Below are 14,766 nucleotides of genomic sequence, written 5' to 3' on the forward strand. Positions count from 1 at the left end.
ACGTCGTCTCATTCAGCAGTAAGTAAACACTAAACTTTATCATTATATACTGTATGTTAAACGTGACTAAAAACTCTGTTTTAAGTCTGTCACCAATGACGCACTATGAGTGTGGGCTCGTGCACGCGAGGGGTGGAGAACGAGCAGGGAGACAGAAAGACGTGATTGGTTTATAAATAAAAAAAAAACTTCCTTTTTCCATTGGTCAAAGTTTTTACAGGTTTACAGCTGCTACACATGATGGATTTTCTTTGTTCCTTTTTCAGAGCACATAATCTTAATTTCCCCTAACCAACCTTTAATTGATTGATTATTTGAAACATTGGTAATAATTTATACAATTACAATGTTTTAATTTTAGTGGTTAGTAACATTCAGAGCTGGAAATGTTTATTTTGGTTTTGGACCAGTAATTTACATTTCAGTTCATCTCTAATTTTTTGACTTGATAACTTGTGTCAGAGTAATAATTAAAATATAAGTTAATAAGATATATTTATATTTCTGTATGAACACAATCCTCACTGATTGGTTCCACCTCCTCTGATCTTCTCTCTCATTCCTTCATCGGCTCCTCATAGTTCTCCATCAGCCTCTCCTCACTCCTCACTACCTTCTTATCTGTGTCCTTCATCCCTCTAACCTGTCCCAGTCCTCCTCCTTTAGTGTCCCACCTCTCACACCTTCATCACATTCCTCTGATACAGCTCTCTGTCACACATGTGATGGGGATTGATGTGAACATGTGATGAGCTGCTGTGATGTGTCTCACCTCAGAGTGTTCAGTATCTGAGAGAGCAGCTTCACTGCTGAGTCTCCTGGATGGTTGTAGCTCAGGTCCAGCTCTCTCACACTGGAGGAGTTGGAGCTCAAAGCTGCTGCCAGAGAAGCCCCGCCCACCTCTGTGATGACACAACCTGACAGACTGGAATCAGAAAAACATCCATAACTCAGGAAACAAGTGAGGAGATGAGGAACAGGACAATGTTGATGGAACATGTGATCCACTGACCTGAGATAGTCCAGGTTACAGTGAGGACTCTTCAGTCCTTCACACAGCAGCTTCACTCCTGAATCCTGCAGATCATTGTTACTCAGGTCCAGATGTTTCACACTGGAGGACTGAGAGCTGAGGACTGAGGACAGAGCTGCACAGCTTCTCTCTGAGAGACCACAGAAACTCAACCTGATGAAGAATCAGAGAAACCATACAGATGTTTGTCTGTGAGAGAATTAAATACATGTTCTTCTAAAATCACATACTCAACTTTCTTGGAGGCTTTGATCACTGGGAGGAGCTTCAGAAAAGCTTCCTCTGAAGGAGAGAAACTCTTCAGGTCAAAGACATCCAGATGTTCTTGTGATGACAGTAAGATGAAGACCAGAGCTGACCACTGAGCAGGAGACAGTTCCTCTGTGGAGAGACGTCCTGATCTCATGGACTGTTGGATCTGTTCCAGCAGAGAGTGATCATTCACTTCATTCAGACAGTGGAACAGGTTGATGCTTCTCTCTGTGGACAAACTCTCACTCAGCTTCTTCTTGATGTATTTAACTGTTCTCTGATTGGTCTGTGAGTCACTTCCTGTTTGTGTCAGCAGGCCTTGTAGGAGCCTCAGATTGGTCGGCAGTGAAAGACCCAGCAGGAAGCGGAGGAACAAGTCCAAGTGTCCATTTGGACTCCGTAAGGCCTCGTCCACAACACTCTGGTGGAGAAGGTTTAAGTCAGGCTGACCTCCACTATGGAGAAGGTTCAGAATTGGTTTTTGAAATAAAAGCATCCATGACTTATTCTGTGGTTGATGTTCCAGCAGGTTGACTTTAGAGCTGATGAAGGTCTGATGGACATGAAGAGCAGCCAGAAACTCCTGAAGGCTCAGGTGGATGAAGGTGAACACCTTGTCCTGGTACAGGCTGCTCTCCTCTCTGAAGACCTGTGTGAACACTCCTGAGCACACTGAGGCTGCTCTGAGGTCCATGCCACACTCTGTCAGGTCACTCTCATAGAAGATCAGCTTTCCTTTCTTCAGCTGCTCAAAAGCCAGTTTTCCCAGAGACTCCATCATCGTCCTGCTCTGTGGACTCCAGTGTGGATCTGTGGCAGCTCCTCCATCAAACTTCACCATCTTGACTTTGTTCTGAAGGACCACATAGTGGCTGTATATCTGAGTCAGAGTCCTGGGCAGCTCTCGCTCCTTTCTGCTCTTCAACACGTCCTCCAGAACTGTAGCAGTGATCCAGAAGAAGAGCGGGATGTGGCACATGATGTGGAGGCTACGACACGTTCTGATGTGGGAAATGATCCTGCTGACCTGCTTTTTATCTGTGGACCTCCTCCCAAAGTACTCCTCCTTCTGAGGGTCAGTGAACCCTCTGACCTCTGTCACCATGTCCACAAATTCAGGAGGAATCTGATTGGCTGCTGCAGGCCGTGTGGTTATCCAGAGGAGGGCTGATGGAAGCAATTCTCCTCTGATGAGGTTTATCAGCAGAACATCCACTGAGGTGGACTCTGAGACATCAGTCAGGGTCTGAGTGCTGAGGAAGTCCAGAGGGAGCCGACACTCATCCAGACCATCCAAGATGAACAAAACCAGGAAGTCTTGGAAGCTGCAGATTCCTGCTTCTTTGCTTCCAGAGAAGAAGTGATCAACAAGTCCCACCAAGCTGAAGCTCCTCCCCCTCAGCACGTTCAGCTCTCTGAAAGTCAGTGGAAATGTGTAGTGGACCTCCTGCTGGGCTTTGTCTTCAGCCCAGTCTACAGTGAACTTGTGTGTTAAGAGTGTTTTCCCAATGCCAGCCACGCCTTTTGTCATCACTGTCCTGATTGGTCGAGGTCTTCCAGGAGGAGCTTTAAAGAGCTCTTCTAGTGTGATGGCTCTTTCTGCTGTGTCTGATCTCCTGGATGCTGTTTCTATGTGCATGACCTCATGTTCCTGGTTGACCTCTCCACCCCCTCCCTCTGTGATGTAGAGCTCTGTGAAGATCTCCTTCAGGAGGGTTGGACTTCCTGCTTTAGCCACGCCCTCAGACACACACTGGAATTTCTTCTTCAACTTGGACTTCAGCTCACGTTGGTATCGATGAGCCTTTGTTCCTGAATGAAGACAAACTTAATGTTAGAGTGGAGAAGTCAGAGCAGGTTTGAACATTGGAGATCAAAGTGTGTGATGTTCTCAGTCTGGATGGTTCCTCAGATTAAATGTGACTGATTGAATCATGCTTTGAAAAAGAAAAGCCAGCTTTGTGTCCTTCATGTGATGTTCCTCACAGTGAAGATGTTCACATGCTCTTACTGCTCTGCAGACGCTCAGCCAGCCCCTCCTGCTTCATCCTCTTCAGGAAATACAGTGTGATGTTCAGAAAGGCCTCCCTGCTCCTCCTCTGCTCCTCATCTTCACCCTCCATCTGACTCTCTGAGCACTCTGGATCATCTCCATCCACAATCTTTTGCATGTGTTTGAGTTCAGCCTTAACAAAGCTGATGATGTTGTCCTCCAGCAGCTGGAAGACAAACACATTAAAGGCGATGAGTTAAGGTCTGCTCCAATCATCAGTGTGTGTGTGTGTGTGTGTGTGTACAGTGGTTTGATCACAGGCTGACACAGGTTTAGTGTCTTTGTAGACGTACACACCGTAAAGATGGAGTCAGGCTTAGCTCCAGAGGAACCATCCACACCCTCCAAGCTGCTGTGGAGAAGACACAGACACTCAGACATGCTGAGGAGCAGCTGGAGGAAAGCACAGGATGCTCTGCTAACATCATGTGAACATCAGTAACAGTGGGTGATGTCCTGCAGAGCCACAGTGCAGTGAGTGTGGAGCAGCCTTTGGAGCTCAGCTCACGTGTGGAACATCTCAGCATGTTTCCACTGAACAGGAGAACAAGTTTGTTGGACTGAGGCTTTATTTGGCTTCAATCCTTCACAAATCTGAAGATCATACACTGTCTAAGACTCACCGACACACTGGAGACCATTCCTACAAAGCCTTTTCTCTTTCACCTTCCACTGTTTGCTGAGATTTACATCAGCACCACTTCATATAACAAATATAGTCCATCAAAAGTGCTGAGTCATGTTTACTGGTGCTTTATCAGTGTCGAGTGTGAAGAACCTGGACTATCAGGAAGACAACAACCACCCTTATTTATGTTCACTCACCGTGGGTTAGTAGATGGACCACCTTTGAATTCAGTGAGTCTGGACATGGACTTGTTACTTCTAAAGGACACACAGCTGGGTTCAGGTTCAGGTCCTGGTCCACTTAGTCTGGGCTTGGTTCTGGTTCAAACACATACAGAGCTGAGTGTGTGAAGAACCCAGATCATCAGGAAGACAACAAACAATCTTCGTTATGTGGACTCACTGTGGGTCGTTAATATTCTACACACATTTAGTTACAATAATGGCCCCATACAGTGAAACTACAGATAGAACACAGAGTCTATGAGTGTTCATCAATATCAAACCTCATGTGTTCTGTTTGTTCTAATTAATAAGTTATTAATAATAATATAGTACATGGTGTGAGTAAATGGTGTAACAGGTTATAAACACAGCGTTGACAGGACAAGCTGAAAATAACACTTGGAATGTGCTGACATGGCTTATCGTCAACTATTGGAGGATTTGGAGAGCTGTGCTCTCTGCAGGAGAATGTCTAAAGATGGAGCTGATCTGTGGCTCCTCCCCCAAAATATAGTGACTGATTAATGCTGTGATTGTAAATGTTGGAGCGACAGACAACGTGCACTAAAGCCATCCCAGTGCACATCCAGCTGCTGTCTGAGCCTCCATTGGTGAGTGTTACAATGATTAGAAATGATTGATCAACCTCTGATGATTTATTACAACATCTCTATGGGTCATAGAGAGATACGGTTAAGTACTGAAGCTGGGGCTAATGACCCCCCTAACCAACCTGAGGACCCCCCAGGAGCAGCACTACACCTGGGTCTGTGCACGTTTAGGAAGCGTCAGTGAACACACACAATAGTTGTGCTCCAAGGCTGATGGCTGTGTGTGTTTAAAGTGAAATAGTGTGACATCATCATGTGATGATGTAATGCTGCTGTCATTCAAACAACACAGAATCACACAGAGATTTTAGAGAAGTTTGACCCTCAGCTCTCTTTAAGAAGTCACACATTTCACATGTTAAACATGATTATTGTTCATGTATCAATAAGTGAGTCATTGTTCAGGATGTTTGTTTGTTTGTTGATCCTTGATTTCATTTATAGCTTTGGTCAGAATCCACTGGAAAAAGTCTGTTCACACATTCTGAACCTCCTATTATCCTCAAATATCACCCCACATTTTACCCTTGGGGTCAATCTGACCCCAGGAATATTTACCTCCACAAAATGATTTTCAGAAAATCATTAACAAAGTTTTAGGGCGTGTGTTAGTAATCTAAATTACCTCTTATCTAATGCTAACTTCCAGGATTTAATCAGTGTGTGCTGGAATACTAAGCTCGCTAACGTCTTACAGAGCTAAATCACCATGGTAACTTATGCTGAATGGCTAGCCTGGTTGGCAACAGGTTTTTCTCTGGCTAGGATCTTAGCAAGTAATAAAGTCCCGCCTCCTGACCAATCAGATCTTTTAGAAAGCGGGCTGTCCAATTAAAGGTGATGTGTGAACACGTCACTGTGTGGATCTGATCTGACGCTGACAGGAGAATATTTAGACATTGATGCAATTCTTTCATTTACTGAAGACATCATTTAGTAAACAAATATATTTATATCTGATAGACTGATCTATAGTCAGTATGACAGATAGTATGCAAAGACGGGTGAAGTCATATATTCATTTAATTAATTAATACATGACTTCACTCGTCCACACATACAGATCTAGACACAGTCTTCATCAGATGACTCTGTGAATGCGTAAAAACAAGAGATTATTTATGATAATCCATTAAATGTGATATTCCATCTAATGGATTAATATAAATAATCTGTCACTTTTACACATTAATCAGCAGATTCCTGTCTGGGTTCTTTCATTTCTGCCTTTTCTGTAACAACAGTGTTGTTTTTAGTCTGAATTATGAATTTTAATTATTCATCATTTTAAACTTCAGCAACACCTGACCTGTGGATCAGATCTGAGGGAGTATAAAAGCTCTGCTTCCTGGTGCGCAGCACTACTGTTGCTCTTCGCTGTCATCATGGATATAAATTAATGATATTTAGATAATCAATCAATTAATTAATCAATCAATCAATCAATCAGATTGTATTTATAAAAAGAAGCTCCTTTCATACAGCAAGTATAAGATGATAAGCTCCTCCTCCTGTAAAGCTCTGCCAGTTTTCTCCATTGTAGTGATTGGTCAGACGCTGCAAGCTCCACCCCTTTCATGTGAACGTGCACGTACCCAGGCTGAAAACACTTGGCTATAATTAGCGTGTTGTTATCAACCTTCATAGGACAGCTTCTCTCTGACAGGGAATGTTTGGTTAGTTCAAGCTAACAGAAATTAATCCAGGATATAATAATCTAGATTAGTAGCATAGGACCTTAGTGTCAGACACTTTGTTTATTTGTTGAATCCATAAATAAGGCCTTGATAATGAAACATTGACCTGTTCTCTAGCGCCACCATCAGGTCAAACTTTCACATTATAATTAATTTATCTGGAATAGTTCTCATTCAAATCTTCTCTAATTTACTGACAACATTAATGAACACTAGAGTATGAACCTATTGGTTGTGGTGATGATATGACCTTTGACCTTTACTGCAGCGCCACCATCAGGTCAAACTTTCACTTTTACAGTTAGTGGATCTGGAAAATATTTAATCTAAATATTTTCTAATGTGTGGTGAACATTCATAACTCTCACACAATGAACCATAGTGATTGATGTTGGTGACACTCCCCCCCTTCTCTCATAGACATATTTATTTACTTATTTCTATTTATTTTTTGTAATATATATACTATTAATAATAAAAACTCAAAGTGTGAACAGAAACAATTATTCATTCACACCAGTCATACTAGTGGTGGTAAGCTACATTGTAGCCACAGGTGCCCTGGGGCAGACTGACAGAAGTGTGGCTACCATTTGGTGCCTACGGCCCCTCTGACCACCACCATCATTCATACACAGTTCATACACATTCCTATGGAGTTATTCACTATAAAGTTTCCCTCCTCTTTTAACAGAGTTTTATTTATTTATTTTTAACTTTATGGTTTTATTGTTTTTGTGGTTGTTTTTTGTGTGTGAGGGGTTTCACATGTTTGAAAATGAAAAAAATTAAATATCAGTTTTACTTTACAATGTCATGTATCATCTCTGCCTCTGTAGGTGTGGAGATGTAAAGTCACACACACAGACACGTTTTACACCAATGTGTGTAATATGTGTTCATCACAATGAATAAATATCATCATGATCTTCTTATGTTTAAATAATTGTATCAAATTATGAAAAATCATGAAATATGAAGCAAAAAAAAAGTCTATTATTTGTTGAGTGACAAACAGTGAATGAGGTCAAATTGACCCCAAGAATAATAGGAGGGTTAAAAGGATAGCTGCTACCATATATGGTCAATTGGAGGCGTGTCTTAATGTAAATGATCCTGAACATGTGCTAACTTTAGAACAGGTGGGATGAATCAACACTGCAGTGTGTACGACGTCTGTCCACACGCTTCATAAATACTGATTCTTTTTGTACTGGTACACATTCTACATTTCATTGGTCTGAACGTATTTAGAACCAGTTCTATGAACGGATCAATAAATGAGGCCCCTGGACCATCAGGAAGACAACCAGCAACCTTCTTTATGTGGACTCACTGTGGGTCAGTAGATGGACCTCCTTTGAAGTTAATGGGTCTGCCCATGGACCGGTCACTTCTAAAGGACACACAGCTGGGTCCAGGTCCAGATGTGAGCTGCTTCCTGGTTCTTGAACACGAACACACACACGAACACATACACGAACACACACACGAACACACACACACACACACACACACACACACACACACACACGCACACACACACACACACACACGCACGCACACACACACACACACACACACACACACACACACACACACACACAGATAGGGGTGTTCCCGTGATTAACGGAAATGCCCATTTTTGGCCGCAGATGGACGATATTGAGTTTTATGGGGTATGTTACTAATCTAGATTACCTCTTATCTAACGCTAACTTCCAGGATTTAATCAGTGTGTCCTGGACTACAAAGCTAACGTCTTACAGAGCTAAATCACCATGGTAACTTATGCTGAACGGCTTGCCTGCTCAGCACCAGGTTTTTCTCTGTCTCGGATCTTAGTGAGTGATAAAGTCAGAATATTGATGCAATCCTTTCATTTACTGATGACATCATTTAGTAAAGATGTAGATTTATATCAGATAGACTGATCTACAGTCAGTATGACAGATCATATGCACAGACGGGTGAAGTAATATATTCATTTAATTAATTAATACATGGCTTCACTCGTCCACACATACAGATCTAGACAGTCTTCATCAGATGACTCTGTGAATGCGTAAAAACAAGAGATTATTTATGATATTAATCCATTAAATGTGATATTCCATCTAATGGATTAATATAAATAATCTGTCACTTTTACACATTAATCAGCAGATTCCTGTCTGGGTTCTTTCATTCCTACCTTTTCTGTAACAACTGTGTCGTTTTTGGTTTGAATTATGGATTTTAATTATTCATCATTTTAAACTTCAGTAACACCTGACCTGGTCAGACCAGATTATGAAGTGGATCAGATCTGAGGGAATATAAAAGCTCTGCCTCCTGCTTCGCTGCACTACTGTTGCTATTCACAGTCATCATGGATATAAATTCATGATATTTATTTAATCAATCAATCAATAAAATGTTATTTATAAAAAGAAGCTCCTTTCATACAGTAAGTATAAGATCATAAGATGTTCCTCCTGGAAAGACACTCTGCCAGTTTTCTCAGACGCTGCAAGCTCCACCCCTTTCATGTGAATGTGCACGTACCCAGACTGAAAACACTTGGCTATAATTAGCGTGTTGTTATCGACCTTCGTAGGACAGCTTCTCTCTGACAGGGAATGTTTGGTTAGTTGAAGCTAACAGATTAATCCAGGATATAATAATCTACATTAGTAGCATAGGGCCTTAGTGTCAGACACTTTGTTTATTTGTTGAATCCACAAATAATTAACCTTGATAATGAAACATTAGCCTGTTCTCTAGCGCCACCATCAGGACTAACTTTCACTTTTACAGTTAGTGGATCTGGTGAACATTCATAGACATATATATTTACTTATTTTTATCTCTTTATATAATGATAATAATAATAGAGTCAAAGCATGAACAGAAACAATTATTCATTCACAACAGTCATACTAGTGGTGGTAAGCTACATTGTAGCCACAGGTGCCCTGGGGCAGACTGACAGAAGTGTGGCTACCATTTGGTGCCTACGGCCCCTCTGACCACCACCATCATTCATATACAGTTCATACACATTCCTATGGAGTTATTCACTATAAAGTTTCACTCCTCTTTTAACAGAGTTTTATTTACTTATTTTTTACTTTATGAGTTTTTATATGTTTTTGTGGTTGTTTTTTGTGTGTGAGGGGTTTCACATGTTTGAAAATGAAAAAAATGAAATTTCAGTTTTACTTTATAATGTCATGTATCAACTCTGTAGGTGTGGAGATGTAAAGTCACACACACACGTTTTACACCAATGTAATATATTATATCAAATTAGGAAAAGTCATAAAATATGGAGAAAAAAAAACAATAAATGTAAATGATCCTGAACATGTGCTAGCTTTAGAACAGGTGGGATTAATCAACACTGCTGTGTGTACGACCTCTGTCCACACGCTTCATAAATACTGATTCTTTTTGTACTGGTGCACATTCTACATTTCATTGGTCTGAACGTATTTAGAACCAGTTCTATGAACGGATCAATAAATGAGGCCCCTGGACCATCAGGAAGACAACCAGCAACCTTCTTTATGTGGACTCACTGTGGGTCAGTAGATGGACCTCCTTTGAAGACAATGGGTACATCCATGGACTGGTCACTTCTAAAGGACACACAGCTGGGTCCAGGTCCAGGTCCAGATGTGAGCTGCTTCCTGGTCCTTGAACACACACACACACACACACACACACACACACACACACACACACACACACACACACACACACACACACACACACACAGTGTAACACTGATGTACAGAGGTGTGAGTGCTGAGCTCTGACGTGGTCTCACCTCTGATCTTCAGTCTGGATCTCATGTTGTTCCTTCACCGTGTCCTGATCCATCTCCACGTCATGAGATGATGAGCTGAAGATATGAGTGTGAGACAGACAGCGCTACCTGAGTATCATGGTAAAGAGTGTAAACACACATTAGAGAAGATAAAAGATGTCAAAGCTCTGAGTTTCACAACAAATATCTGGAGCTCTGAAGTTTAACAGCACACTGACTGGGTGAGAGTTAGTGCTACACACTGTGATGCGAACGTTAAATGCTACACACTGTGATGCTAACGCTAAATGCTACACACTGTGATACTAACGCTAAATGCTCCACACTGTGATGCTAACGCAAAATGCTACACACTGTGATGCTAACGCTAAATGCTACACACTGTGATACTAACGCTAAATGCTCCACACTGTGATGCTAACGCTAAATGCTACACACTGTGATGCTAACGCTAAATGCTACACACTTCCGGTCACACACAAGCTACCCTTTTTTAAATGTATTTTTACATTTTAAATGTTCCTCAATTTCAGCTTTTTTTTTAAAGTTATATTTGTATTTAAATTTACATTTTTAATTACACTGACTGAACCAGTGGTATTGGGAGTCAGATTGTATAATATTTATTTACTAAGCTAGAGAAGTTGTTTTTCACGAAACCATTTTAAAGAGAAGATTTCTGTTTATTTTTAATGTCTACCAACCAAGCTAGTTAAGCTGTTTTTTTCTCTCAATTTCAGTTCCTTCATTTATTCATTTTCATTTCATTTCACATTGTTAATTGCACTGACTGCAATTGCATGATGAATTCATGTTGGGTGTGGGATACATACTGTATGTATGTGTATATACGTATATATGCATATGTGTGTATCCATAAAATGAAGAGTCCGTCCTTAAGACTGCTCTACTGTAAAGTGTCTTGAGATACCATTGGTTATGATTTGGCGCTATACAAATAAAAGATTGATTGATTGATTGATTGATTGATTGACTGAACCAGTTATTTAATTTTTTTATGTCTTACATGTTGCTTGACCAAGCTAGAGAAACTATTGGTTATAGATTGTTGTACTGGTAAATAGTTATTAAATAAACAAGTAACTTTGTACATTTATATCTGTTATTTATTTATTTATTTATTCTAAATAAATACAAAAGACATGTTTAAATCAAGTTTGATGCATGAAAGCAGGATCCCAGTCTTTTCTACACAATGAGACAAACCATTTTTTGGTAATTAATTTCTGTATCAGATCGGTATTGGCCAATAGGAAACACCAGATATCGATATCGGAGGTGAAAAAATGTGATTGGTGCATCCCTAGTCATAATAATAGGAGCGTAATTTCAGCCTTTATATATAAACGTCAAGTAAAATGTGACCTCATTTTCTCCTGCGGGCCAAATTGAAAGCTCTGAAGGGCCAGATTTGGCCCCTGAGTCTTGAGTTTGACACGCGACAATATAAACATACAGTTGCTTAAGATTGTGAAGAAGAATTAAAAAAATCAAAAATCTATTAAAATGTTTCAGAAATTTCAGGCGACCTCACATGGGGTCCCAACCCCAAGGTTGAAAAACACTGATTTCATGGCTCTTGAATAGATTTATGTCTATAGTTTAGTTATAGTCACTGAGTCTATATTTTTAACTCTCTCTTTCTCTCTAGTACCCCCTGTAGTCCCATGGTGTACCTCTAGGGGTACACGTACCCCATTAGAGAAACAGGTATCTAGGTGAATACTTAGATCCCTGGTTGATTTGATGGTGTGTTCTAACCACGGTGTGATTGCTAAATGGAATCTCTTTTAGTTCTGTGGCCTTGTTTCATAAATAACATCTGTTTGTTCATTAGCTCTGATTGATTTAAGATAAATGGACTTTACTGTTTGTCTGGGGCACATGTGGCAAACTCAAGGCCTGGGGGCCAAATCTGGCCCTTAAGAGCATCTTATTCGGCCCACAAGATGAATCATTGTGAAAATAAAACACAACAATATTTGCAGATTCTCATAGTTTTCTTGGTGCTTTTATCACATGATTATTACATTTTTCATGTTAAACTGTTGGAAAAACTCAACATTTTGACATTTTTCGCAAATTATGACATGTTTCCCTTAATTAAATAGAATTTGGTCAAAAAAATCTAGGAAATTCAAAGTATAGATCCTGTTAGGACTGATTTCTGTCACTTGTTGATTAGATATTATTTTCTTACATATTTAGTATTTTATGTATACATAGAAGTACAAACTTAGGCCCAATAATGTTGAACCTGAACACCATTTCTGAACACTTTAATGAACCTTAACACTTTTCTCTGAAACACATTAGTAACACACTGCAAAAACTCAAAATCTTGCCAAGTATATTTTTCTAATTTCTAGTCAAAATATCTTATCACACTTAATATAAGACAAAATCACCTAAAGAGCAAGATTTAAATGAGATAAAGGAACTTGTTTTTAGACAGTGCATCTTGAATACCTTGTTAAGTGAAACTGTCTTGAAAACATCTTGTTTTGAGTCATATGTCAGATGAAACAAGCTTTTGTGACATTTCACAAGGTTTTTAAGCTGCTGTGTTATTTGCAAAAGATGAATTGTCTTGTTTCAAGAAATAGACTTAACTTGAATTGAGACAACAAATCTGCTTTATTGAAAACTGCAACATGCCCAACTCACAATGCAGTACAGTGTGGCTATATTTCTTACATTTCCATCAAACCATGACCATGTGATATGTAAAAAAGACAGAGGCAAAAGCTGGAATTATGTTTCCTTCTCTGTTCTGTTACACTCATACATACTGCACCACATTATTCCAAAAGTAACAAGTAAAAATAAATGCTGTCATCAATTGTGTTTGTCCTTAAAAAAAAAAAAGTACCCCACTCAAAGACTCATGAAGAATGATGTTTGATGACATCTGTGAGCTCATACTTCAGGGGAATGTACATGCTATTATTGAAGTTAACAAAGTAGTATGGTGTATAATCAACAAGCTTTTCAGCATCCATGAAAATATTGGCTTGCGCTAGGTCGGGAACTTCTATTTCATAAGCTAAATAATGATCATTCCACCCAACTGTAGAGAGAGGCTGGCATTCAAAACAATACACTGATGCATTTAAAATATAAATGTTTTTCACAAGTGCAAACTCTGGAGTATCATTGATAACATTAGCAATAACCAAAGATTTTCCACATGTATGCTTATTTCCATGTTGCATAATCCACCGTACTGAAACCATATGTTCGACATGCTCTATTCCTAAGAAGTCTTTAATCTTTCCTTCAACATAGTGAGCATCTTTCACCTCAGAGGCTGGGCCCATGTCAACTTCACTTGAAAAAATTGGATGTTTCTCATGCACATTCTGACTACATTCATAAAGTTGGTTGTGCTTCACAAGAGACTTACAGATATTTTTAAAACTACTTTTCAAAGCCCACTGCTTAAAAAAGCAATGCTTTGACTCAAAGCGCATACACATATGCCTCACTGCAGGACCAAGTGCCTTAATCTGTGAAGGAAGATGCAGCAAGTAATGCTGTTTAGGTATAATATTTGCATCTGGAAACAGCTGTTTGAAATGTTTTAAATGTTGCTCTATTAAAAGTTTCAGCCTTAAAAGAGTTGAGAGAGCAATAATAGGTGAAAACAGAATGTTAACTATCTCTAACAACTTAAGTAGCATTTGTGTGTAATCATTTTCTCCAATTTTGTCAATGAGAAATGGCAGGATCTTTAACAAAACCAGCATCTGCCCAGCTGACTGTTTCAATTTATTGTCATTTGATGACAGTGTATTGATAGATATGGGACAAGGTTTATCCCTTGCATCCATAGGAGAATAAGGGAAATAAATAATTGCACTGTTGAATACATCTAAGTCCAAATGCCCTGAAAGCACAAGATGCTTTAAAACACATTTTATTTCATAAGGGGCAACCCCTTCAAGAATGACATGCATGATGTCGTGTGGGGTTTGATTGATTATATCAAAGTGAGGAAATTCTGTTAATTTGCTTCTCCTGTTTATGCCATATGTCATTTTTAGATTTTCTTTCAGAAAGTCAGTATTTGCCTTCTCAATGTCATTACATTGCCTGTTATGACTTGCCATTGTCCTTTTAACAAACAAATCTTCATTAAATTGCTCCTGCATGTCTTCAAACTTGCATTCGCAGTGCCTGCATTTACTGTAGGCAAATCCCACTCCTATCTTAAATCCAGCCACTTCATGCTGAGCTAGAGTGTCTCCACACACAGACATAAGTGCCCCATAAATTGTCCTCTCACCATTTGCAGTGACAAGCTGGACACCATCACACAGCTCAGTTAAGTCATGGTTAATCCTCTGAAATATCTCATCAATACAACGGGAAATATCTTTTGATTTTACCATGGCAAGCAGACGAATGGCAGCAAGTCTTGATCTGTATTT

General features: G+C 39.7%; 1 protein-coding gene and 1 long non-coding RNA gene across 2 annotated transcripts in view; both read right to left on the minus strand.

The window, feature by feature from the left end:
- Positions 1-855: 855 nt before the first annotated feature.
- Positions 856-14,766, minus strand: part of LOC114459022 (protein NLRC3-like) — a gene marked incomplete at its 3' end in the record, with an annotated part of 94,130 nt that continues 80,219 nt past the window's right edge. Inside the window, exons 2-4 of the mRNA XM_028441408.1 lie at positions 1,264-3,097; positions 1,013-1,186; positions 856-917 (exon numbers count right to left, since the gene is read on the minus strand). Of these exons, the coding sequence (XP_028297209.1) occupies positions 856-917; positions 1,013-1,186; positions 1,264-3,097 (2,070 nt within the window). The remainder of the gene's footprint in view (positions 918-1,012; positions 1,187-1,263; positions 3,098-14,766) is intronic.
- Positions 3,639-10,614, minus strand: LOC114459026 (uncharacterized). The gene is made up of 3 exons (XR_003673189.1): positions 10,313-10,614; positions 7,835-7,945; positions 3,639-3,690 (listed from the first exon to the last, which is right to left on the minus strand). It is a non-coding gene; the product is annotated as an uncharacterized LOC114459026 (long non-coding RNA).

Source organism: Gouania willdenowi, unplaced genomic scaffold (assembly GCF_900634775.1).
Source record: "Gouania willdenowi unplaced genomic scaffold, fGouWil2.1 scaffold_234_arrow_ctg1, whole genome shotgun sequence".
Classification (NCBI taxonomy): Eukaryota; Metazoa; Chordata; class Actinopteri; order Blenniiformes; family Gobiesocidae; genus Gouania; species Gouania willdenowi.